The 26,224-nt window shown below is 45.3% G+C and overlaps 2 protein-coding genes across 17 annotated transcripts in view; one reads left to right on the forward strand and one right to left on the reverse strand.

The window, feature by feature from the left end:
• The window catches only part of hmbox1a (homeobox containing 1a), a 71,192-nt gene extending 70,859 nt beyond the window's left edge, over positions 1–333 (reverse strand). For 11 of the 16 annotated variants that reach the window (XM_055639225.1, XM_055639227.1, XM_055639222.1 and 8 more), the window contains exon 1: positions 108–332. The gene's annotated coding sequence lies outside the window, so the exon portion shown is untranslated. Of the gene's footprint in view, positions 1–107 lie in introns of all 16 variants that reach the window. The other 5 variants (XM_055639214.1, XM_055639213.1, XM_055639211.1 and 2 more) reach the window with 2 other exon arrangements.
• A 111-nt stretch (positions 334–444) lies between these two features.
• The window catches only part of ints9 (integrator complex subunit 9), a 48,534-nt gene continuing 22,754 nt past the window's right edge, over positions 445–26,224 (forward strand). The window contains exons 1-8 of the mRNA XM_055639231.1: positions 445–550; positions 9,012–9,139; positions 9,619–9,679; positions 17,549–17,611; positions 18,428–18,567; positions 19,385–19,471; positions 19,954–20,074; positions 20,871–21,005. Coding sequence (XP_055495206.1) covers positions 542–550; positions 9,012–9,139; positions 9,619–9,679; positions 17,549–17,611; positions 18,428–18,567; positions 19,385–19,471; positions 19,954–20,074; positions 20,871–21,005 — 744 coding nt within the window. The 5' untranslated portion in view covers positions 445–541. The remainder of the gene's footprint in view (positions 551–9,011; positions 9,140–9,618; positions 9,680–17,548; positions 17,612–18,427; positions 18,568–19,384; positions 19,472–19,953; positions 20,075–20,870; positions 21,006–26,224) is intronic.

Consider the following 26,224-nt stretch of genomic DNA (forward strand, 5'->3'; position numbering starts at 1 on the left):
GTTCAGAGATATTTATGCAAAAGCACAAAGAAGACGTAAAAAAACCACTTCACTTCCACAAACATAAACAAGCAATTTAAAGCTCTGAGCAGAAGTAAAACACTCACCACCTTCTCAGCTTCCTCTATGATTAATGTAAATAACCTCATCCATTTAAATGTAAGAGAATGATTTTCAACAAGAGGTAATTCTTTCATTTAGACGCATATATTCGATCAAAAAGTTTTTTAAATCTCCAATTGAGGAGTGAGCAGCAACGCCTTTGTCTGCCCCACAACCGCCATGATCAACAACACCAAACTACCACAGAAGAGGCCCCACAAACACAGGGCGACACCGGCGCTCTCGCGAGGGCCGCTGGGAGTTGTAGTTAATGACCTTGGGCGCCCCGCCGTGTGACTCGCGCAAATCGGGTCAAACGGGGACTACGACCCCCGTCAAACCTTGCGCCGGCCGACGTTTGCGTAGCCCTCCCGGTCGGAGCTCACTTCCTGTTCAACTTTGACTTTCTCGGGCTTCTGATGAAAACTGTTCTTGGAGGATGAAGCTGGTGAGGAATTTGAACTGTTTTTATTTCAGTTGTTCAGAGTGAGAGGGAGGAAATGGTGTGTTATTAAATAACCCCATCCCCTTAAGAAGTTTGGTTCGTGTAGAGAACCAGTCCAACCAGTGGTAGAGGAATTATATATCAAAGGTAGACAAACATGCTGGAGTGGAGAAACTCAGCGGGTGAGGCAGCATCTATGGAGCGAAGGAAATAGACAACGTTTCGGGCCGAAACCCTTCTATGGTTTAACAATCCTAGAGGAGGGATTATTTCATCAAATTGACGCATGAGTAACCAGTCGTGAAGATTTGTGAAGTCAGAAGCTAAGTGAATGCGTTACAGTACTGAGGGAATTAAAGCTAACATTCTGACGCGATGCTATCTGTTAAGGTGAAAGAAACATCGTGCTGAATTGAAAAAGAGCAGGGAAGTTCTCCTCTAGGGTCTTGGACCCATATTACTCCTTCAACCAACTTTTACTAACTGCAGACGCTGGAACCCGAAACAGCTGATGGAGGACCTCAGTATGACAAGCGGCATCTCTGGAGGGAAAGGGATGGCCGACGTTTTGGGTTAAGAAGTTGCATCAAGGCATGCGTAAAGGGGTGAGTACAACGAAGGGGGTTGTGACAAGTGAACCCAGATGGGTGGCTTGCAGCGCCGGAGACCCGGGTTTGTACGTTTGCACGTTCTCCTCGTGATCGCTTGGGTTTTCACCGAGATCTTCGATTTACTCTCACACTCCAAAGACGTACGGGTGTGTAGGTTAATTGGCTTGGTGTGTGTGTAAATTGTCCTTAGTGTGTGTAGGATAGTATTAATGTTTACGTGGATCACGGACTCGGTGGGCTAAAGGGCCTGTTTCCGTGCTATATCTCTAAACTCAACTGAAATGAAGCCAGGTGGGGTGAGGGAAGGGTGGAGGTAGTGACAGGCTGGGAGAGTCAAGAGTGTTTTATTGTCATATGTCCCAGATAGAACAATTACATTCTTAGGTTGGAGATGCCAAGTCCACTGAGTTTGGTGATCAAGCTGGCTGAAAGCACAGTAAATTGTCCTTAGTGTGTGTAGATAGTATTAATGTTTATAGGCCTGTTTCCGTGCTATCTCTCTAAACTAAACTGTGAGCCAGTGTGGTGTAGTGAGGAAGTAATTGGCTTGAGTGCCAAGTGTGTGTACAATGGCTTATGGTTAGTATGTTTACGTGGATACTTGGTGGGCTAAAGGGCCTGTTGCGTGCTATATCTCTAAACTAAACTGAAATGAAGCCAGGTGGGATGAGGGAAGGGTGGAGGTAGTGACAGGCTTGTCAAGAGTTTTATTTAATAGTCCTGATAGAACAATGGCATTGTACTTGGGAAGCAGCTGTTCTGATGGCTGAATCTGGATGTTACAGTTTTCAGGCTGATGGCAGTGGTGAAATGAGTGTGAGGCCAGGATGGTGTGGGTCTTTGATGATGTTGGCTACCTTTTTGTGGCTGCGACTCCGATAAATCCCCTCAATGGTGGGGAGGTCAGAGCCGGTGATGGACTGGGCAGTGTTCACAACTTATTGCAGTCTTTTCCGCTCCTGGACGTTCAAGTTGCCGAACTAGACAATGATGCAACCAGGCAATATGCTCTCTACTGTGCATTTGTAGAAGTTCAAGAAGCTCTTTGACATACAAAATCTCGGTAATCTTCTCAGGAAGTAGAGGCGCTGATGTGCTTTCCTTATAATTGCATCAGTGTGCTGGGTCCAGGGAAGATCTTCAGAAATATGCACGCCCAGGAATTTGAAGTTTTTGACTCTCCCCACCATCGTCCCATTGATATAAACAGGATTGTGGGTCCTGATCGGTAGACACAATATAAGGGGTGCAGATTCTGGAATCTGATTAAAAAAGGAAGGTTAATGTGTAGAACCAGATAATGGAGGAATGGTGGGCAGATGGGAATGATATGAGTGGGGTAGGGGATAGACTGTTGAGTAAGTGGGTGATTTGTAGATGGAACTACATGGGGGGGGGGGGGGGGGGATTGAGTAACAGGGGACTGAGGTGGGGATAATGTGGGACCCCATACTTCTAGAACTTTATAAGACAAGCGGTCAGGTTGTTTGGTTTGAACCGCTGAGTTCCTCCAGTACTTTTGCTCTAGATTGCAGCATCTGCAGTTCCTTGTGTCTCTATCTTAGTCTTTGAGATGCTTAAGCAAGACACGTCCTCTGCAGTGAAGAAATTCACAATAGTTTGGACCTCAGTGAGTGTGCACGTGCACAAGTGCAGTGAAATATTTTAAGTTGTTGATTGAAGTTCTTATTTTTGGGTGTGGATGTGATAACAACTGAAGAGTCTCAATTATCATGCAAACTGACCGCACCAATTAATCACAATCTCATTTCCTCAGGGAATAGGTTTCCAAAAACCATAGTTTTCCAAATCATCATTGATATTATTTCCTTAGATTGATCATTATTCCAAAAATCAGTCTCTCAGACAAATACACACCTCATTGGACTTTTTCTCCAAACTGTAGCAAATACTTCTATATCCAAATCATCCCATATGTATACCAGCTGAAATTTCACCCTTGACATTTTCGATCCAATCAAGTGTATACATACTATCCCGTTATTCTTGTTGCATCCTGAGATCTATGTTTAGTTCTATACACTGGCACTTCGGTTCTTCAGATCAGTCTCTGTTGGACCTTGGCCTTCTGATACCTGTAGATTAAAAAAAATCCTTAATGGCACATATATTGGCTCCTGGATCTCCTGGTCAATCTATAAGAGTTAAACAGGCTCTTTGGCCTAATTCTCCATATTGACCAAGTTGCTTACCTGAGCCAGTCAAATTTGCTTGAGTTTGGCCCATATCTCTCCACACAGTTCCTACCCAAGGACCTGTCCACTTCCTGTGGAAGCTTGTTCAATGTACACACTACCCTCTGGGTGAAAAAGTTGCCCCTCGTTCCCTTTTAATCTTTCCACTCTCTAAATTGAGAGAATGTGAATCTCTTTCTGACTAGTTTTAGACTTCCCTAGCTTGGGGGAAAAAGACTAACCTGAACTCGTGAGTTTATTTATCATTCAGCCATCAGCCTCCTATGCTCCACCAGCCTATCCAGTTGTTTCAAGCCTTCAAGTCCCAATATCATCCTTGTAAATCCTTTCTGCATCCTTTCCAGATTATTGTCATCTTTCCTACAGCTACAGAAATGCACACACCTAGTTCTTAAGTGCAGTGAAGACTTGTATAACTGTAACATGACAACCCAACTCTTGTACTCATTGTCTTCGCTAATGAAGGCAAACATGCCAAATGCTTCCTTCACCATCTCGCCTATATGTGCGGCACTTTCACAGCGCTGTACATAGACACAACAACTTACTGGAAGTCCTTTTCTGGTTTAACTTGCCAAAACGTATTAGTTTGCACTTGTGCAAGTTAAATTCCATCTGCCAATCCTAGGCCCACGATCTATATCCTGTTGTAACCTTAGATAATCTAAAGCACAGTAAAGCTGCCCTGTTTGTTCTGGTGAAGAAACGGTGAATCATTTTAAAGGTGTAAACATGCTGGAGTTGAAGGCAGACCAGGCGCTGTGGATGTAAGAGGACTTGCCAAGTTGATGTGTTCATTGAATAGAGTTTACTTTACAGAGATATTGAGTCCTGCATTATAGATTTTCCTGCAGCAGAAGTTTGTTAATCACTTTTTTGGGGCCAGATTGATGGAGGTAACAGAGTTTGGATTGTAGGAATATATGACATACAATTTGTAGACTAGATGCTGTCACAAATCAGGAAGCTAATGATCAGACAATTACAGTGATGATGCTTAATGAGTAAATATTGGTTAGACTACTTGATATTTCCATGTGGTAAGACTATTACTAGATGTATAAAATGTATCTAACTGCTTCACCTGTCAGGAAAGCAACCAAAAATGTGAAGGGAAGGATTTCAGTTGGAATCCACATGGGATACTTGGATGCACTGGTAAGGATCTGGTAAAAGAGATCGATTTTAAGGAGTTTTAAGAACAATAGTAGACCCTGGTCTGTTAATATCTTCTCAAGTGGTTGTGTTGTTGGGTTTTGAGTTACTAGAGCCAAATAGATGTTCAGGCTGCCTGTCTCACAGCTACGGTGACCCGAATTCTATCCTGACCTTCACCACTGCCTGTGTGGAGTTTGCCCTTTCTCCCTGTGGCCACATGTGCTGCTTGTGGGTGCTGCAGTTTCGTCCCACTATCAAAAGATGTGCAGATTGCTTGGTTAATTGGCCATAGTAGATTACATGTTGATAGAATCCAGGAAGACCTTATGAGAATGTGATGAGAATAATTAGCATAGGATTGAAATAAACTGGTCCTTGGTAGTTGGTGTGGCTCAGTACATCAATGGAGCTTTTTCATGCTGTATGATTATCTTACCTGTGAAAGAACATTATGATTACGTAACTGCTTTCAACTGTCGGAATAATTTAAACTAGATTCGTGTAACAGTTAACTGCTTTATTTATAATAACTTGTCAGGCAAGGAGAACAATCAAGGAAGAGACTGTACTACAAAGTCAAAACATGCAGCCTTTTTTATATCATATTTGGCAGGGACATATGTACAGATGGTCACGTACATTTGTTCACACGGTTGGGTATTGTGATCCAGTATTCTGCCCTTCATCCCTAGCAGCACGGCCATATCACTAAAAAAACTAGACATGCCGGTGTCCAAGTTGTTGACTTTGTCGGTTAGTATAACCAGACATGTTCAGCTTAGCACAGAAAGAAAACTTTACTGGATTAAAGTTCAATTCCCTCATAATAAAGTGCTGCCCATGATCATGACAAGTTGGAAGAACAGTTCAGTTTCCACAATTCCCACACAATTGTATAAACCACATACCAGGCACGTGCCGTGAGTGATTATTCAGGGTAGGCAATCGGTCATCTTTTAAAAAAAAAACCAACTTAAATCGCACATGCGCAGATTGTTCTCTCCGTAAAAATAAAAAATAAAAATAAAGACAGCTTCCAAGTCTCCTTTATTCGGAATTACTGAATGGGTGGGGGGTGAAGGGTGATGGCAGATGGAGAGATGGTGGGAAAAATGGGAGCACAGGGAAAAGTTGAATCAGCTGTCATCTTATTGAATGACAACACTTGTTCAAGTGACCAATTGGGGGGAGAGTTCCTTTCACAGCGTGTGGAGAGTCTGGACCAGGGGTAAAGATGCGGGGAGGGCAGGAGCATTAAGAAGGAGGGGGTCGGGGATATTGCCAGTAACTCACTCACTTACTCACTGCTGCCACGATGCTCCGGACGCAGAGCCATCGCATTGTGGCCGGGGAGGGAAGTAGTTCAGGTGGCTACGAGCGGCCGCCGAGACCCGACAGCAGAACTGGCCGTCACTTCAGCGTCTTCTGCCGGCCCGCTCACCTCTGGCAGTGCTCTCCGTCTGAACACCTCTCACCTGCCACTCGCCGACTTTGCTCATGTCAGCCGCTTCCCGCAAATCCTTAAATTCCCACAGCCGAGTAACCTCAATCGCGCTGTCGGAATTTAAGGATTCTACCCGATCTATTCTCCTCATGATTTTGTACACCTCTATAAGATCACCCCTCGTCCTCCTGCACTCCAAGGTATAGAGACCTAGCCTGCTCAACCCCTCCCTATAGCTTAGGTCCTCGAATCCTGGCAACATTCTTGTAAATCTTCTCTGCACCCTTTCCACCTTGACAACATCTTTCCTATCACATGGTGTCCAGAACTGAACGCAATACTCTAAATGTGGCTATACCAAAATATAACATCTTGTATAACTATATTATGATCTCCCAACTTCTGTACTCAATACTCTGACTGATGTAGGCCAATGTGCCAAAAGCCTTTTTGACCACCCTATCTACCTGTGGTGCCACTTTCAACTAACTATGTACCCGCACTCCTAGATCCCTCTGCTCTACAACTCTCCCCAGAGCCCTATCTTTCATTTTGCACGTCCTGGCCATGTTAGTCTTCTAAAAATGCAATAGCTCACATTTCTCCACATTCAATTCCATCAACCATTTCTCAGCCCATGTGTCCAACCGATCACGATCCTGCTGCAAATTATGAAGTCCATATAGACAACTTCTAAGGCTCTGCCCTCATCAACCTTCTTAATTATTTGTTCAAATTTGTGGGGCATGATTTCCCACACATAAAACCATACTGACTATACCTAATCAACTCCTGTCTTTCCAAATGCATGTATATTTTAGAACATAGAACAATACAACATCGGAACAAAGTAAAATGTCAGCCAGTCAGGAGGTCTTTTGAATTTAGATCAAATGCTGGAGTAACTCAGCTGATCAGGCAGCATCTCTGGAGAAAAGGAATAGGTGACTTTTGGGTTGAAACCAATCTTCAGAGATGCACAATTCTTTTGAATTGTCTATCCAAGAGTGCTGTGGAGGTTCAGTCACTGAATATACACTTTTTGATGGAAATGTATTGCTGGATAGGGACTGCAGGAAAGGGACTTTGAAGTTAAAGGGCAACCATTTATAGAAATCGGAGCAATACTCATGTTTGTATTGGAGGTTGGATTTTATATGAGTGGAGTTTTGATACAGGAGCATGGCTGCCCGCACCACCAGACTTAAGAACAGTTTTTATCATCATGCCATCAGGCTTCTGAACTCATAAACACATCATATATGTTGATTATTTCATTTATTATTGTCTTTTACATACCAATGTCACTTATCTTATCTTTTTTACGTTCATTTTATCCTTGTAATATCATTGCTGAGGTGACCCGTTGTCTTGTCAAAAACATTTCATTGTACCGTTGACCCTGTGTTAACCTACATATGACAAATAAAAACTGAACTGAACTGACCCTGCTGTTTGTTGATTGGCCAAAGTGTTGAGCCCTGGCAGGTTTGTTTGGATTCCAGGGTAAATGTTGCATTATTCAAGTTAAGATAGCTTCTTCCAGAAGCTTCACCTGCAACAATGTATTGGCCTGGGGAACTGTTATTGGTCTGGGGAACTGTCTATAATGTACTGATGTAATTAATATGTTTGATTGGATTGTAAAGAGACCACCCCTCTGTAGTTCGGCCCCACAAGGTTCGGGGACCTATAAAAGGCAGCCCCCACGAGGTCCGTTGTCGATCTTCTGGAAGAGCGTTTGGGACTGCGTAACCTTTTGGAGTGTTTCTGCTTGCACGAGTCTGAAGTGCTTGGCCTGGCAGATACAAGAATTGAATCCGCGGTGGTTTAGGTATCGTATAGGGGAACTTGTTGTGCAATCCAAAAATAAAGATTAGTTGTTCCAGTGCTTGACTCAGTGGTTTTTGACTGAACTAGGCTGGAGCTTGAGAGAAGCGTATTTACAATAGCATCCTCCTCACAGTTCACACTGCCACCCAGCTTTGTGTCATCTGCAAATTTGCTAATGAATCCCTTCATCTAAATCATTGATGTATATTATAAATACCTGCGGTCCCAGCACCGAGCCTTGCGGTGCCCCACTAGTCACATTCCTTCCATTCTGAAAGGGACCCATTAACCCCTCCTCTTTGTTTCCTGTCTGCCAACCAATTTTCTATCCAGGTTAGCACTCTACCCCCAATACCATGTGCCCTAATTTTGCCCACTAATCTCCTATGTGGGACCTTATCAAATGCTTTCTGAAAGTCCAGGTACACTACATCCACTGGCTCCCCCTTGTTCATTTTCCTAGTTACATCCTCACAAAATTCCAGAAGATTAGTCAAGCATGATTTCCCCATTGTAAATCAATGCTGACTTGGACCGATCCTGTTACTGCTATCCAAATGTACTGCTATTTCATCTTTTATGATTGACTCCAGCAACTTACCCACCACCGATGTCAGGCTAACTGGTCTATAATTCCCTGTTTTCTCTCTCTCACCTTTCTTAAAAAGTGGGATAACATTAGCTACCTTCCAATCCACAGGAACTGATCCTGAATCTATGGAACATTGGAAAATGATCACCAATGCGTCCACGATTCTAGAGCCACTTCCTTAAGTACCCTGGGATGCAGACCATCAGGCCCTGCGGATTTATCAGCCTTGAGTCCCATCAATCTACCCAACACCATTTCCTGCCTAATGTGGAAGTTAAAATAGTGCCAGGATTGTAGCACTTAGGGACTTGGATTTGTGCTTGTTTATGATTGAATATGAATTTCATACGTTTATCTATGAAAGAACAATCCTTGCTGTGAATCTTCTGTAGAAAAATAGGAAAATTATGCCTTTCCAGTACAAAATCATGCGCATTTATTCCATTGCAAACAGTTATTTTCCTGCTACATAAATGTAATTGGCATTCACACAAGAATGATTTCTGCATCTATTATTATTTACTTTCTTAGTGATATGTTTTCTGTATTTATGAGTACATGTCTATTTGTGTTTTTTGAGGAATTAATGTTCTTTTGCTTCCTCCATCAGTACTGCTTATCTGGTCATCCAACTTTGCCATGCAATATCCTGAAGTACAAGTCCACCACCATCATGCTGGACTGCGGGTTGGACATGACGTCGGCCCTCCACTTCCTCCCTTTGCCACTTGTCCACAGGTATGTTTGTTCATGGAACTTGTTTAACTGGGTTCCCTGCCATTACAGGGTGACACTCGAACTGTCAAATCAAAAGCCTGATGTAAAATTGCAAAATCCAGATTAAGAATGGTGGATTAAATGCCTAGCTCCTGCTGGATTGCTTTAATTAAACTGTGATAACTCTGAGGATGAACAATTGACATTGGTTGCCAAAAGCTCTGACCTATAAGAATAAACAAGTCATCCTTGACCCTGAGCGGATACCTCAGAGAAAAAAAACAACGTAACTAAAATGCTTTGACTAAGATAAGGCACATTTCAAAACCATAAATGGTGGAAATACTCAGCAAGTCATCAACTTGGACTGTTAACTCTGTTCCTCTATCCATAGATGCTGCCCGACCCGCTGGGTGTTTCCAGTATTTACTCTTTTTATTTGAGATTTCCAGCACCTGTATTTTTTTAATTTAAAAACTATATTTGTGTTTCTTCTTCAGCCCAAGGCTTTCTAAACTACCAGGCTGGATTACAAAAGATGGAAACACTATGTTAGAAAAGGTACAGTGAAAAAAATTATTATGAACAATGTGAATTGTTAAGGGCCTGTCCCACTTTCATGATCTAATTCACAACCTCTGCCGAGTTTGCCCTTGACTCGTACTCGCAGCATGGTCGTCACGAGGTCGTAGAGGACGTCGTAGCAGGCCATGATGCTAGTCGTAGGTACTCGTGGCATCAAGTAGGTCAGGGCGTTTTTCTAGCATGATGAAAAATGTCCACAAGTAAAAAAGGTCATGAATTAGGTCGTGAAAGTGGGACAGGCCCTTTATTCACAGAAATCTGTTTTAATTAAAGCCTTCTACTTCTATAATGAGGTTTATAACCTCTTGACATCCCAAAACACAGTACTACATCTGGTCTAGTTGGTGTTATCATGTCCTAATAATCTCTGAAAGTGATTTAAAAGAGATTGTTTTCTTCGAAATAGTGCCATTGGATCCTTTACGTCCTGCCACGAAGTTTAAATTTATTTTAGAAAGACCACCTCTGAAAGTGCAGAGCTCACTCAGTACTATAATACAAGTGCCAGACTTGTCAGGAATCACACTGAAACCTATAACAGTTTGACTGGGCAAATATGCAACTAACTAAGCCACTGCTTTCAGTAATTACTAAACACTATCCTTTCTTAAGAAGGATAAGCAACATTTGATATATTTCTATCTTTTTTTCTGAGTTCTCGGTCTGTGTTCTTGATCAAAGATAGTGACTTTTTTTCTCATCATGTGAAATACTTGAATAACCACTTTAACAACCACATATCTAAAGATTAGAATTGTAGATTTGGGAAATGTTTTACATTAGCTGTACAAAACCTTTGATTTGAACACATTTGACAAACGATATTTAGTTCTGGACGTAGAAAGCATGCCTTTGTCATGGAAGGTGTGTTGTGCGGATGCAGAAACAGGTTACCATGATTTCTGTAAAGTAGAAAGGTGAGAATTTATTTTATTTGGATTTTTAGGATTTTGAAAGAAATTGATAAGATTAATGGAATTTTTCAGCTGGTGATATCATCTTAAAGTTAAAATCAAACATTAAGTAGATCTTGAGAAAAACGTCACATTAAAGTTTGTAGAAAGGGGAGGTGAAACTCACCCACAAAGCACCAGGTTTTGGCTTAATAATTGAATTCACTTAATGAATAGATTTTCTTTTGGTATATGTGTACAAAGAGATACAAAGCTTTGAGGGGCAAATGGTCGTGAATGCATTGAATATTAAAACAGACCAGAGGAATGAAAGATCTACTCCTTTCTTATGTTCTGATAACATTCAGTTCAAAATCGGCTGTTCTAGTTCAAGGTCAGTTTATTGTGACATGTACCAGTTAAGGTAAAGTGAAATTTGAGTTACCATACAGCCATACTAAGTGAAAAGCAGCAAGACACACAGCCACATAAAAGTTAACATAAACATCGACCACAATTGATACCACATTCCTCACTGTGATGGAAAGCAATAAAGTTCAAGCTTCTTCCTCTTTCTTCTCCCGCGGTCGGGGCAGTTAAACCATCCGCAGTCGGGGCGATCAAAGCCCCCGCAGCCAACGATCGAAGCTCCCGTGTTAGGGCGGTTGAAACTCTCTCCGTGGCATGGAGCTCCTGAATCGGCCTCTTCTTACCAGAGACCGCGGACTTCACAATGTTAAAGTCCGCAGGCCCCGCGTTGGAGCTTTGGTCCCCGGCAAAGGGATCGCAAGTTCCGCGATGTTAAAGTCCCGCAGACTCCCACGGCTTGGAGCTCCAGGTCGGTCTCCAGGAAAGGCCGCCAACTCCACGATGTTAGGCCGCAGTGAGGACGGAGATACGATACGGAACAAAATCGCGTCTCCGTCGAGATAAGAGATTGAAAAAAAATTTCCCCCAAACTCCCACCCACCGCATATAACAAACCAAGGAACAGCAAACATACTTTTAACACGTACAGGTGCACAACCTTTCATCCGACAGCCTTGGGACCAGACACTTTTCGTAATTTGGAATTTGTCGGTCTTCGGAATGGAAATTTTTTAGCGTAGATTTTAATGGCTGGCTCAGTGGTAGAGTGCCCGGCTCATATCCGCAAGGTCGCGAGTTTGCGCCTTGATCCCGGCAGTTCCTCGGTCGCGAGTTTGAGTCTTCAGTGTAGTTTTTTTCTTGCAGAATAAATGTCTGTATGAAATGCAGTGTGTTGAATGAATTCCTGAATTTGTAAATGTGACCGCAGCATTGAATCACCTCCCGCACTCATGTCACCCTAGCGGGGCTTCATGCCCTAAGGCGGCCTAAGGCGACATTTTCACACTCTTATATCCGTGTGCAGCAGAGACGCTAAACGTGAGCTTTGGTGTGCAGACGACATCCTGGAAAAAATGTCTGGTTTCTTCCAGGTAGGCGATATACCCTCCCGCGCAATATACCCTCCACTTCTCTTTTTAGTTCCCCTTTCTTCCAGGACCGATCCGAGGTTCCGCTGTCACCTCTGCGGGCCACCCTCGGTGAACGCTCACTCAACTTTGTCTTGGGATTCCTACTCTCCCGGTCAATGTACCCTCACCTTCTCTTTTATGAATGGGGATTTAGTTCCCCTTTCGTCGAGGACCGACCGGAGGTTCCGCTGTCACCTCTGCGGGCCGCCCTCGGTGAACGTCCTGTCTCACTGTCTCTGGGATAGCAGGGGGCGATCAAACAGCACAATACCCCCCTCCCCCCCCCCCCCCACCCCCAACCCCAGAGGAATCCGCTCCCCGATGGGCCGCTACGGCGACAAGTGGTAGTTCGCCCACAGCCCGAGAACAAGACGCACCTTGCGCACCAGCAGCAGCTGCCCCTCTGGAGTTGGAGCGGGGCTGGACTGGAGTTGCTGATCTGGGATCTCCGTGCTTGCAGTGGGCCTGGGGGTCAGTGTCCCGATGAGGGGGCACAGCTTGGGCTGTGGGCGAACTGCCACTTGTCGCCGTAGCGGCCCATCGGGGAACGGCTTCTGGTGGTCCCGATGTCTCCCGCTAGTTTGCAGTTTTCCTCTGGAGTTGGAACGGGGCTGGGCTGCTGCTGGCTGTGGGTCTCTGGGATCTCCGTGATTGCAGTGGGCCCGGGGGCCGGTGTCCCGTTGGTCCTGACGTCTCCGGTGACTGGCATTGCCGACGTGAAGACAGTGCAAAGCCCCCACGCCGGTGCAATGGGCGGGGAGCTGGAGAGGGGAGGGAAGGGGTCACACGCATGGCCGGGAAGCAGAGGGGTGTAGGTGGGGTGAAACTGAAGGGAGCGACAATCTGCAGCTCCCTGCCCGCTGCGATAAAAAAGTTCCCACGCAAGACTCACGATACACTGTGTATCGTGAGTCTACCATGGGAATTTTTTTAACTCAGCGGGCAGACAGCAGCATATTGTCAATTATTAACCCTCCCGCGCAATATACCCTCACCTTCTCTTTTATGGATGGGGATTTAGTTCCCCTTTCTTCCAGGACCGACCTGAGGTTCCGCTGTCACCTCTGCGGGCCACCCTCGGTGAACGCTCACTCAACTTTGTCTTGGGATTCGTACTCTCCCGGTCAATGTACCCTCACCTTCTCTTTTATGAATGGGGATTTAGTTCCCCTTTCGTCGAGGACCGACCGGAGGTTCCGCTGTCACCTCTGCGGGCCGCCCTCGGTGAACGTCCTGTTTCCCTGTCCCTGGGATAGCAGGGGGCGATCAAACAGCACAATACCCCCCCTCCCCCTCCCCCCCACCCCCAACTCCAGAGGAATCCGCTCCCCGATGGGCCGCTACGGCGACAAGTGGCAGTTCGCCCACAGCCCGAGCTGCGCGACCTCAAGAACAAGACGCACCTTGCGCACCATCAGTTTCTGCCCCTCTGGAGTTGGAGCGGGGCTGGGCTGGAGTTGCTGATCTGGGATCTCCGTGCTTGCAGTGGGCCTGGGGGTCGGTGTCCCGATGAGGGGGCACAGCCCGGGCTGTGGGCGAACTGCCACTTGTCGCCGTAGCGGCCCATCGGGGAGCGGCTCCTGGTGGTCTCGATGTCTCCCGCTAGTTCGCAGTTTTCCTCTGGAGTTGGAACGGGGCTGGGCTGCTGCTGGCTGTGGGTCTCTGGGATCTCCGTGCTTGCAGTGGGCCTGGGGGTCGGTGTCCCGTTGGTCCTGACGTCTCCGGTGACTGGCATTGCCGACGTGAAGACAGTGCAAAGCCCCCACGCCGGTGCAATGGGCGGGGAGCTGGAGAGGGGAGGGAAGGGGTCACACACATGGCCGGGAAGCAGAGGGGTGTAGGTGGGGTGAAACTGAAGGGAGCGACAATCTGCAGCTCCCTGCCCGCTGAGTTAAAAAAGTTCCCACGCAAGACTCACGATACACTGTGTATCGTGAGTCTACCGTGGGAACTTTTTTAACTCAGCGGGCAGACAGCAGCATATTGTCAATTATTAACCCTCCCGCGCAATATACCCTCACCTTCTCTTTTATGGATGGGGATTTAGTTCCCCTTTCTTCGAGGACCGACCGGAGGTTCCTCTGTCACCTCTGCGGGCCGCCCTCCGTGAACGTTTTCAAGGACCTTTTTTCAAGGACTGAAAAAATGTCGCTATTCGGAGGTTTTCGTTATTTGGATCTTCGGATAAAAGGTTGTGCACCTGTACTAAAAATAACAAAAAAAGAAGAATGGACAGACAGACAGTTGGTGAGACAGTTGATGAGTTAAGTATATTTCTGAGTTACTATTCTATGATTATCATGGAGTAAATGACTTTTTTAAGAGGACGTCTTAGGTTGCAGTAAAGTGTTGTGATACATTGGCAGCAAAGATATTGGGGGTGAATTTATCCTTTGGTGTCATTATTGCATTTTGACATGTTGACAAGCAAAGGAAGAAATCACAGATGCAACTTTAAGATGACAATATGGTCATAGGTGATAGGAGTAGAATTAGGCCATTTGGCCCATCACGTCTACTCTGCCATTCAATCATGGCCGATCTACCTCTCCTTCCTAACCCCATTCTCCTGCCTTCTCTCCATAGCTTCTGACACCCTTACTAATCAAGAATCTATCTATCACTGCATTAAAAATATCCACTGACTTGGCCTCCACAGCCTTGTGGTAAAGAATTCCACAGGTTCACCACAGATTGAAGAAATGTCTCCTCATCTCCTTCATAAAAGAGCGTCCATTAACTCTGAGGCTGTGACCTCTGGTCCTAGACTCTCCCACTAGTTGAAACATCCGCTCCACATCCACTCTATCCAGGCCTTTTATTATTCTGTAAGTTTCAATGAGGTACCTCCTCATCCTTCAAAACTCTAGCGAGTACAGATCCAGTGACGCCAAACGCCCATCATAGGTTAACCCACTCATTACTGGAATCACTATATTGCGTTTTTTATTTATTAAACATTTCTGTTTATTATATTATCTATTGAGAGCTGTGGCTACAGACGTGTTACGATGCTGCAAGTAAGAATGTCATTGATAAAACAAATTGCTCGAGTAACTGAACGGGTCAGGCAGCATCTCTGGAGAGAAAGGATAGTTTTAAGACAGAGATAGATAGATTCTTGATTAGTACAGGTACAGTATGGGGAGAAGGCGGGAGAATGAGGTTAGGAGGGAGAGATAGATCAGCCATGATTGAATGGCGGAGTAGACTCGATGGGTCGAATGGTCTAATTCTTATGTTATTATGTTTAAGAAAGAACTGCAGATGCTGGAAAAATCGAAGGTAGACAAAAAAGCTGGAGAAACTCAGCGGGTGAGGCAGCATCTATGGAGAGAAGGAATAGGCGACATTTCGGGTCGAGACCCGAAACGTCGCTTATTCCTTTTGATCGTTTAGTGTAGTTTATTGTCACTTGCAACAAGGAAAAGGGAAAACCTTTATTGGTGCATGCTAACCAGTCAGTGGAAAGACTATACATGATTGCCATCGACTCCACAGTCAAAAAGGCACAACTTCCTGCGGCAGCTGAGGAAGCACAATCTGCCACAGGCAATGATGGTCCAATTCTACACGGCCATCGTAGAGTCTGTCCTCACCTTCTTCATCGTGGTCTGGTTTGGCTCAGCCACCAAGCACGACACCTGGAGGCTGCAGCGAATCGTCTGATCAGCAGAGAAGGTTATTGGCTGCAACCTTCCTTCCATTGATGGTGATGAACTGTACACTGCAAGGGCCAGGAAGCGAGCGGGCAAGATCATCTCTGACCCCTCTCACCCTGGCCACAAACTCTTTGAATCACTTCCCTCTGGAAGGCGACTCCGGACTGTCAAAGCTGCCACAGCCAGACATAAAAACTGTTTTTATCCACGAGTAGTTGCTCTACTCAACAGCCAAAAATCTGTAGCTTCCCTTTGATCTGATATTTTGTTGGTTCACATGCATGATCAATGGTGTTTTATCATTAATGTTTTATTATCATTATTGTTTAGTGTTTTCTGAGTCATTCGTAACTGTCATTGTATGTCATGTTGTTACGTGGGCGGAGCACCAAGGCAAATTCCTTGTATGTGAATACTTGGCCAATAAACGTACTTACTTACAATCGAGCCGTCCACAGTGTATACATACAGGATAAAGGGAATAGTGTTTAGTGTAGGATAAAGTCCAGTACAGTCCGATTAAAGATAGTCCGAGGGTCTCCAATGAGGTAGATAGTTGCTCAGGACCGCTGTCCAGTTGGTGACAGGATGGTTCAGTTGCCTGATAATAGCGGGGAAGAAACTGTCCCTATATCTCGAAAACTGTCCCTTATAGGTAACGTTTCAATAGACAATAGGTACAGGAGGTGGCAATGGGATATTAGTAAGTAATGAATGATTCATTGATCATTTTGATATTTGTTGGCTCCTGCATACAGCAAGTGGATGTACACTAAACTGGCCTCTTTATGTATTGATATTTCTGAGAAAATTTGCAAGTGCCCTCCATAATGTTGTGGATAAAGACCCGTCATTTATTTATTTGCCTCTGTACAGCATAATTTGAGATTTGTAATAGAAAAAAACATAATCCCCCCCATTCCGGGCTCCATAATGTTTGGGACACATGGCTTCACAGGTGTTTGTAATTGCTCCGGGGTGTTTAATTGCCTCCTTAATGCAGGTATAAGAGAACTCTCAGCACCTAGTCTTTCCTCCAGTCTTTCCATATTCTTTGGAAACTTTTATTGCTGTTTATCAACATGAGGACCAAGGTTGTGCCAATGAAAGTCAAAGAAGCCATTATGATACTGAGAAACAAGAATAAACAGTTAGAGACATCAGCCAAACCTTAGGCTTACCAAAATCAACTGTTTGGAACATCATTAAGAAGAAAGAGAGCACTGGTGAGCTTACTAATCGCAGGGACTGGCAGGCCAAGGAAGACCTCCACTGCTGATGACAGAAGCCAGTCATCAAAAACCCAAAACCACTACAACCAGGTAGAGACCAGAAGATTGAGGGTAAAAACGACCATTTTTAAAGTGTAATCATTAACAAAGTAGACAGTAAATTATTACAAAGTCTCGAAATGCACAAAATATGCACAGGATATGCACAAAATACTAAAGTTAACTACTTTCATTTACATGACATTGCGGTGTCCCAAACATTATGGTGCCCTTGAAATGGGGGGGGACTATGTATAAACACTGCTGTAATTTCTACATGAAACCAAAATGTATCAAAGTACCCTTTATTAAAATCTGACAATGTTTACTTTAACCACATGTGATTTTTTTTCGATTACAAATCTCAAATTGTGGAGTACAGAGGCAAATAAATAAATAATGGGTCTGTCCCGAACATTATGGAGTGCACTGTACCATGTTATTCAGAAATATTTAGACATTGACTTGTAATATCATGCATATAAATGTAACTCCCACTAATCTCCATTTTGTTTTACAGGAGCTGAAAGATTGTGCTGGGCGAGTGTTTGTTGACTCAGTACCAGAATTCTGTCTCCCTGAGGTAAAGGAATGATTGATTGAAAACTTTACACAAGAGCACACATAGCAACTGATGTCAGTTGTAAAGCATTACATTTCTATTCATACTGGTAGCTCCAGTAGAAAATGGTGGAGTTAATTCACAGTCGTCGTGTCTATCCCTCGAGGTCGGGGATGATGGTCTACGTTCTGCTCTTTTTATGGACTCTCAGGTGGCTTATGAGCCCAATCCTGGCTTTGAAAGTTCTTTGGCATTCACGGCGGCTAATTCCAGATGACATATTGGGCTTTGGTTGTTGCTGCCTCTCTTTCTGTTTTCTTCTTCTTTCTTCTAATTCTGCGCATCTCTTGGCTTCGAAGGTTGCTGTTCCTTGTTGGATGATGGTTCACCAGAGTTTCCTGTCCTTGACATTGGTTTCCCAATTGTCGACGTCATAGCACATCCAGCAGTAAAGTTGTGGAATTGCATCGAAACCTATTAGCCAGCAGTAACAACGTCGGCGTTCAGGAATTGCATGCCTAACATAGCTTCATTACATGAAACGGCTGTATTGTGATGTTCAGGTTGTGTGGCAATGAGTCTGGTGAAAATGACTGCAGTCGCATTGAAAAGCACAGGTCTCATCTTCCCAGAACATCACTTCCAAAAAACCTGTCGCCAGGCCCTATTGGTGTATATTTTTAAGGACAAACCAGTATTTTTATCTATTGAGATACGGATAATATTCACTTAAATTTGCCTTCTCTACTAAGGGTAAATGTAAACAGTACTTAGCAGTAGAGTTATTTTTGCTTAGTAGCTACAGTCCCGTGTAATACTTCACAACCTCTATTGCAGACGGAGTTATTGGATCTGTCCACTGTAGATGTGATCCTGATATCAAATTATCACTGCATGATGGCTTTGCCCTACATCACAGAACACACTGGCTTCACTGGGACAGTGTATGCTACTGAACCCACAATGCAGATTGGAAGGTAGGTGCTTCAACTCTAAAGAAAACTGTATTTCTTTGCCAGAGCCTGTCACCTCTCCTAGGGATCAATGGTTCAATGGTACTTTATTTGTCACCTATACTGAGGTACAGTGATATTCATTTTTGTATACAGTTCAGCACAAATATCACTATACATGAGCACTTCGATGTATCTTAGATGAGCATCTCAGATACAGTACAAGTGTATAGCAGTAGTAAACTGAATCAACAGAGTCGGCGGTCATTGGTACCATTTACTAGTCCGAGTTGTTGTAAGTGCAGGATGGTTGAGCTGACCATGAAGGCCCATTGTCCTAGCAGCGCTGCAGGGTCAGCCTGCCCATGCATGGCCATTAGTATCCTCCACCACTGTAGGCCGTGTCCGGTCCACATGCTTGGCTTCTTAGAGCGGCAACTGGACCAGCCGTGCCCCAGGCTGCTGCAGTTCCACTTCGGATCTTAACCCATGCTAGTGTGTTACTCCACAAGCATTATTTGCCCATGTGGAAAATCAAAAGTCGAAGATGCTGGATATCTGAAATCAAACCAGAAAACAAAGGAAGCACTCAACAGACGAGACAGCATCTGGAAGCAGAAATAGAAAATCAGACTTAACATTTCAGACTGCAGACCTTTCGTTGGAACTAATGAAGTGCTTTGCCTTTCACATGATCTTCCTCAAAGGGGCTGTCCCCAAATAACCTATGCTATGAAAAATCATATGAAATGCAAAGGTAACAGCTATGTAAATGGTCACACTAACATATGGGAATACAGTTTATAATCATTAAAGTTTTGTGGTATGCTCTCCACCATAGGCTACTCATGGAAGAGCTAGTAAGCTTTATGGAGCGTGTACCAAAGCCACAGTCTGCCACCCTCTGGAAGAACCAGGAAATGTTCAGGTGCAGTGAGTAGAATATTTTCTAGTTAAAACTGTACATAAGTTTTGATATTTTTACTTCTGTTGAGTTTTGTGGATCCGTCCAAAAATGTTAACACATTTACAGTTGTTCTTCAAACCTTATCTTTATTCTGTGCACTCTGTGTTATTTTGCTTTAACACAGAGCTAGTGCAAAATCATTGAGCTGAATAGCCTCCTCTGTAGTGAGGATTCCATGTGCACCTAAAAACGTGTTGAGTATTTGGCCTTAACAGATTGTACTCCACATGAATCTGCCACATGTTTCCATTTGACCCACATCAAAGCATCCCTCCATCACTATAATTTTCATGTGTATATTTAGATTATTCGTCAATCCATCAATTCAATACATCACTACCTATTTTGATAAGTTCCACACTCTCACCACTCTCTGGGTAAAGGAGCTGCTCCTGAACTCCTTTTTGTTATTCCTCAATGGGCTATGATGTTCTTCTTTCTAGGCACTTACCTGCTCCTCTAAAAGATGCTGTGGAGGTTTTGACTTGGAAACGTTGCTATACAATGTCAGAAGTTAACTTGGCCCTAAGTAAGGTTCAGCTCGTAGGGTATTCTCAGAAAATAGTAAGTACCTGTTTATCATTTAAATTAACCTTTTGGGAGAGGGATCTAAAATGACAATGTTTCATAAAGCTGGCAGCAATTAAAAGAAGTGGTTGAATAAGCACTGGGTGAAACCCTTCAACTTTACTCAAATGCCTTGCTTTTTGATATCAGCTTATTATTGTCATGTGTATTGAGATGTAGTGAAAACCTTTGTTTGTATACCATCCAGTCAAATCATATTATACTTGAGTACAATGTGAGCTTCTCTGCTTCTGAACATGAGGAAAGTCATTGATGACACAGCTGAAGCTGGTTGGAATGGGAATTCTAATTCAATCTATGTCATAGGCATTCTGTCCTTAACTTTAATTATTTGTATTATAAATTCTGATAACCTATAAAATGCGAACTGCGCATATAAATTTGTCAGTCTGCATTTATATAATTCAAGGTTTTTGTTTAGGTTAGTTTATTGTCACGTGTACCGAGGTTTATTTCTGCAACAGATGAAATGAATTTTGATCTGGATTATTGTGCAGGGGATAACAAAATTAACTGATTTCCTGATTACTATCCAATGATATCCACTGAAACATGTATACATGTGGATTTGAAATGAGGACATCAGCGGAAGTATGGTGGTAGAATAGCTTGCCAGTGGTTACTATCCTGCCTTAGAGTGATCAGCCATGGTTTTCAGGTACAGTCTTGTGTGGGTGTGGAGCAGTGAGTTAGGGGTGGTTACTGTGGTAGCAGGGGAGCTGTGAGAGAGACTTTGGTGTTTAATCTGCTTTTTTTTATTGTGAACTATCAGGAACTGTTTGGTGCAGTGCAGATCACTCCTCTTAGCTCGGGTTACTGTCTAGGAAGCTCTAATTGGATCATCCAGTCGCACTATGAGAAAGTGGCCTATGTATCGGGATCATCACTACTCACTACCCATCCACAGGTAACTATTAACAATTGAAAACATGCACTCTTTCAGCCCCTGTGGTAAGTTTTTCATCTGTCTTCAAAGAGCAAGGTTATATGTGAGACTTTGGTGGTATGACACATCCCAAATTATTGTCCACACCTTTGACTTCCATTCTTGACCTTACCTTCATTAGTAGAAGAACATCTTTCTCAACCAACATCAATTTTCATTCATGTTGCTTTGATCACATTCGTGACGTGTCCTAACCCAGTTTACAATTTTGGATTGAGGGAATTGGGAGAAAATTAAAGAAGGGCATGATGACAAAATATGCTCAAACTACTAACACTCAGACATGGTCTTAAGATGCTCAGGTTTACAAGTTGTTAGTAACCAGATAAGGATGTTTAAATCATTGTCTTGGGATTCCTTCACAGGAGGTAATAAAGACGTACAGATGTGCATTCTAACCAATTAGTAAAGTAATTGATAACAAGATTGGTGTTGTTCTTGGAGAAATAAAAGATATATAAAGATAGCAGCTATTGGAAACAAAGCCTATTCTTTTGTTAGAATAGGGATACACGAGAGTGGTGCATTTCAATGAAGAAGGAAGCAAAGCCAGTTAAGAATAAATAAGGTGGAAATGCACACAGGAACTCGATTCTTTTGGCTTACAATCAATAGTCAATAGTCAATTTAATTGTCATTTGGACCCCTTGAGGTCCAAACGAAATGCCGTTTCTGCAGCCATACATTACAAACAAATAGACCCCAGACACAACATAATTTACATTTTACATAAACATCCATCACATTGCTGTGATGGAAGGCCAAAAAAAACTTATCTCTCCACTGCACCCCCCCCCCCCCCCCCGATGACAGAGTCAAAGTCAAAGCCCCCGGCTGGCGATGGCGATTGTCCCGTGGCCATTAAAGCCACGCCGGGTGGTGCAAGGTCGCACACCGGGTCTTGATGTTGGAGCCCCCGGCGTGCGCTCGCAGAGTCCCGCGGCCATTCCAAGCCGCGCGGGGCAGTGATGTTAGGCCCCGCTCCAGGAGCTCCTCAATCCCGCAACTCGGGCGGGAGAAGTCGCCATTGCAGGAGCCCTGAAAAGCGGTCTCCCTCCAGGGACCCGCGGGCTCCCGGTGCCGCCATCCGCAGACCCGCAGTTGCAGCCTCCGAATCAGCAGCAGCAGCAGCAGCAGCAGCGCTCCACCACCGCTCCACCCGCTCTGGACTCGGCCAGCTCCGCGACGGTGAGGTGAGTTGGCACCAGAGTCCCCGGCTTCTTCTGTTGGAGGCCGCTCCTCATTGCAGCCCCAACGACAACGGAGACCCGACAAGAAAAGGTCGGGTCTCCAGTGCAGGGAGAGATTTTAAAGTTACCCCCTCCCTCCCCCCCCCACCCCCACCCCCCCACACACACACCCCAACAAAAAATAACAAAAACTACATATAAACATAGACAAAAAATAATAAAAACGCGGACGGGCTGCAGAGGCCGCTGCTGACAAGAGTCGCGCCGCCTACCGGCCTACAGGGAACCTCCTTGGGTCTGACTGAGACCCATTAGCCTTTAAGTTCCCATCACATGCTCAACGATTAACATTGTAGACCATGACTGAAAAATAAGGCAAAGTGCTCTTCCCAATAAGATAACAGACTGAACTACGTGCGTGTACGTACGTGAGGATGCTCTTCATTGACTATAGCTCTGCATTCAATACGGTTATCCCCACCAAGCTCACCACCAAACTCCACCAGCTAGGCCTCAGGTCGCCGATATACGATTGGATCCTGAACTTTCTGACGGTGCGACCGCAGGCAGTGAGACTGGACCCGCACCTGTCCTCCACTATCACCCCGAGCACCGGCACACCACAGGGCTGTGTACTAAGCCCCATGCTCTACTCCCTCTTCACTCACAACTGTGTTCCTGTATTCGACACCAACACCATGGTGAAGTTTTCAGACTACATAACAGTGATTGGGCTGATCACCAACAGTGATGAAACAAAATACAGAGCGGAGGTGCAGAACCTGGCGGACTGGTGGAGCACGTAACAACTTGTCGCTAAACACCTCCAAGACCAAGGAGCTGATCATTGACTTCATGAAGTCCCATAATGGAGAATACGCTCCAATCTCCATTAACGGGGAAACTGTGGAGAGAGTGTCCAGCTTTAAGTTTCTGGGCACTCACATTTCAGAGGACCTCACATTTCAGAGGACCTCACATGGTCCACCAACACCGCTGCGCTGGTCAAGAAGGCACAGCAACGACTGTTTTTCCTGAGGACATTAAAAAAGACTGGTCTGCCCCAACAGCTGCTGACAACCTTCTATCACTGCGCCACAGAGAGCATATTAACGTATGGCATCTCAGTGTGGTATCTCAGCTGCACGGAGGCGGAGAGAAGAGCTCTTCAGCGCGTCGTCCACAGAGCGCAGAGGATTATTGGGACACAGCTACCAGCCTTGGAGGGCATCTACCACACACGGTGCCTCAGGAACGCCGTCAGCATCCATAAAGACTCCTCACACCCTCGTAACGGACTGTTCGAACTACTTCCCTCCGGCAGACGTTACAAGGCCTTCTACGCCCGAACCTCCAGACTCAGAAACAGCTTTATTCCCAGAGCTATAGCGGCTCTGAACCGGCCCTGCTGAGTGCCTCCCACCCCCCCTGGACTGTCTCTCTCAGATGGTCACATCACACAGTTTATTTCTTTATTTTATTTTTTGACATCGGTTGGAAGCTGCATACTAAATCTCCCCACCAAAATAAAGCCCAATATATCATATTCTCTCAAATAATGTTTAAATTTAACATCTGTCAATACGCCATCCATTGGGCACCTCATTAGACCGAAGATCATGACTCCTTGCGTCAGCCTTTATGCTGCAGCGGCATATTGATTCCATGGCCAACGGAAGGGGGGGTGCGATGGGTGCGGTCGCATCTCCCTTTTGTTCCCAAAGGCTGCATTTATCCCATAGTCAATGTTACTAAAACAGATGATGATGTCTTTGTGCAGTACTATTAGTGGGATCTAGCTGTCGCAGGCTGGGTCCACAAATGGGGGGTGTCGGGAAGGTTGGTTGTGGGGGGGGGGGGGGGGGTTGGAGAATGGGAGAAGGGGATGTGAGGGGAGGGAGTGGGGAAGGGGGAGAACAGTGGAGCGGGGGAAAGGAAAGAAGGGATGGAGGGGAGAAGGATAGTGGGGGAATGGAGAAGGCGAGATTGGGGTGGGAGGCAGGAAAAGGGGGGTGGAGGGGAGAGGGGAGTTCAGTCTACACTCACTGAATCCATCTCTGTGAAAAGTTAAAGATGGTGATTGGATCTGGAAGTGGACCCAATACATCTGTAAATAAAACTGAACAGACATCTTTTCATTTGCACAATTGATTTTATTGTATTAATTTTAATATATTAATGTTTAAAATCCATGCATTGAAGGAAGGATATTTTACAGCTAATCTGTGGTCCCTAACCCCAACCCTAAACGGTCATCACCCGCAGGACAGCATATGTCAACGTGTGACAGGACACACGACATGATGAGACACACAGATGTCGCCCCTGGATTTTGAACATTCCATAATCCAGGGGCGACGGAGTCACCGCGCGTCACTACACGCGTCACCACGCATCACGCCGCTTCACGACCCTACCACGACTCGACAACCTCTTTTCAGACTGTCGCCGAAAATGTCATCCAGGTGGGACAGGCCTTTCACGCTGCAAAACTTGAGGGCAAGGCTTTCGAAGGCGGCGTCGGCGGCAAGCTTCTCCCATGGCCAGGTTCTCGATCACCAGGTACTCATCGGGTTCGAGTCTGCAGTGCTCGAAGAAACTGTGCAAGCTCGAGCGGGCTCGGGAGAAGCGGCAGCTGAGGTCGAAGTGCGAGCGCCGTAATCCGCTTTCACCAACCTGCCGCTTGAACGGCTCCATGGGGCGACCTGATGCTGCTTGTCGTGATGCTGCTGGTGTGGTTACTTGTGCACTCTGGGGTGCTGCTGGCGAGGCGACTGGTGCTTCCTGGGGTGCTTCTGGAGTGGTTACTTGTGCACCCTGGGGTGCTTCTGGTGTGGTTACTTGTGCACCCTGGGGTGCTGCTGGTGTGGTTACTTGTGCACCCTGGGGTGCTGCTGGTGTGGTTACTTGTGCACCCTGGGGTGTTGCTGGTGTGGTTACTTGTGCACCCTGGGGTGCTGCTGGTGTGGTTACCCTGGGGTGCTGCTTGTGCACCCTGGGGTGCTGCAGCCTCTGTACCCTCTGCTAATTCTCCCCCTTCTGATGCTGCTGCTCCCGCTAGAACCGGGCAGCAGCCGCCAGACCAGGCTACTGCCGCCACTGAAACTGCGGGCGCTGCTGGTGGCCACCGCTCCCCGCACGAACTCGCACTTCTGCTGGTACATGACCAGTAAGTCAAGCCTGAGCTGCCTCTTGGAGATGGAGCAACGCACGATGTCAGGCGGGAGCCCCACAGTTGTTGCTGCTGCCCCGCTGCCGCTACTGCTGCCTTCCTCGGAGGCAGAGCTGCCCAAACCATTGGGCTCCATTTTACACCCCCTCGCCGTCTGGCTCTTCGAGTACTTGGCCTTGTCGCCAGCCAGTCTCTCCATGGCGCTCTTGTTACGAGTGGGCGGATGGGGAGTGAGAGCAGAGCTACGGGATAAAATTGACACAAAGCTGGATGGCAGTGTGAACTGTGAAGAGGATGCAGGGTGACTTGGACAGGTTGAGTGAGTGGGCAGATGCATGGCAGATGCAGTTTAATGTGGCTAAATGTGAGGTTATCCACATTGGTGGCAAAACCAGGAAGGCAGATTATTATCTGAATGGTGTCAAGTTGGGAAAAGGGAAAGTACAACGAGATCTGGGGGTCCGTGTTCATCAGTCACTGAAAGTAAGCATGCAGGCACAACAGGCATTGAAGAAAGCGAATGGCATGTTGGCCTTCATAAAAAGAGTGGTTGAGTATAGGAGCTAAGAGGTCCTTCTGCAGTTGTACTAGCCCCTAGTGAGACTACACCTGGAGTATTGTGTGCAGTTTTGGTCTCCAAATTTGAGGAAGGACATTCTTGCTATTGAGGAGTGCAGCTTAGGTTCACTAGGTTAATTCCCGGGATGGCGGAACTCTCACATGTTGATAGAATGGAGCGACAGGTCTTGCATACTCTGGAATTTAGAAGGATGAGAGGGATTTAATGAAACACATAAGATTATTAAGTGTATGGACAC

Source organism: Leucoraja erinacea, chromosome 8, assembly GCF_028641065.1.
Source record: "Leucoraja erinacea ecotype New England chromosome 8, Leri_hhj_1, whole genome shotgun sequence".
Lineage (NCBI taxonomy): Eukaryota > Metazoa > Chordata > Chondrichthyes > Rajiformes > Rajidae > Leucoraja > Leucoraja erinaceus.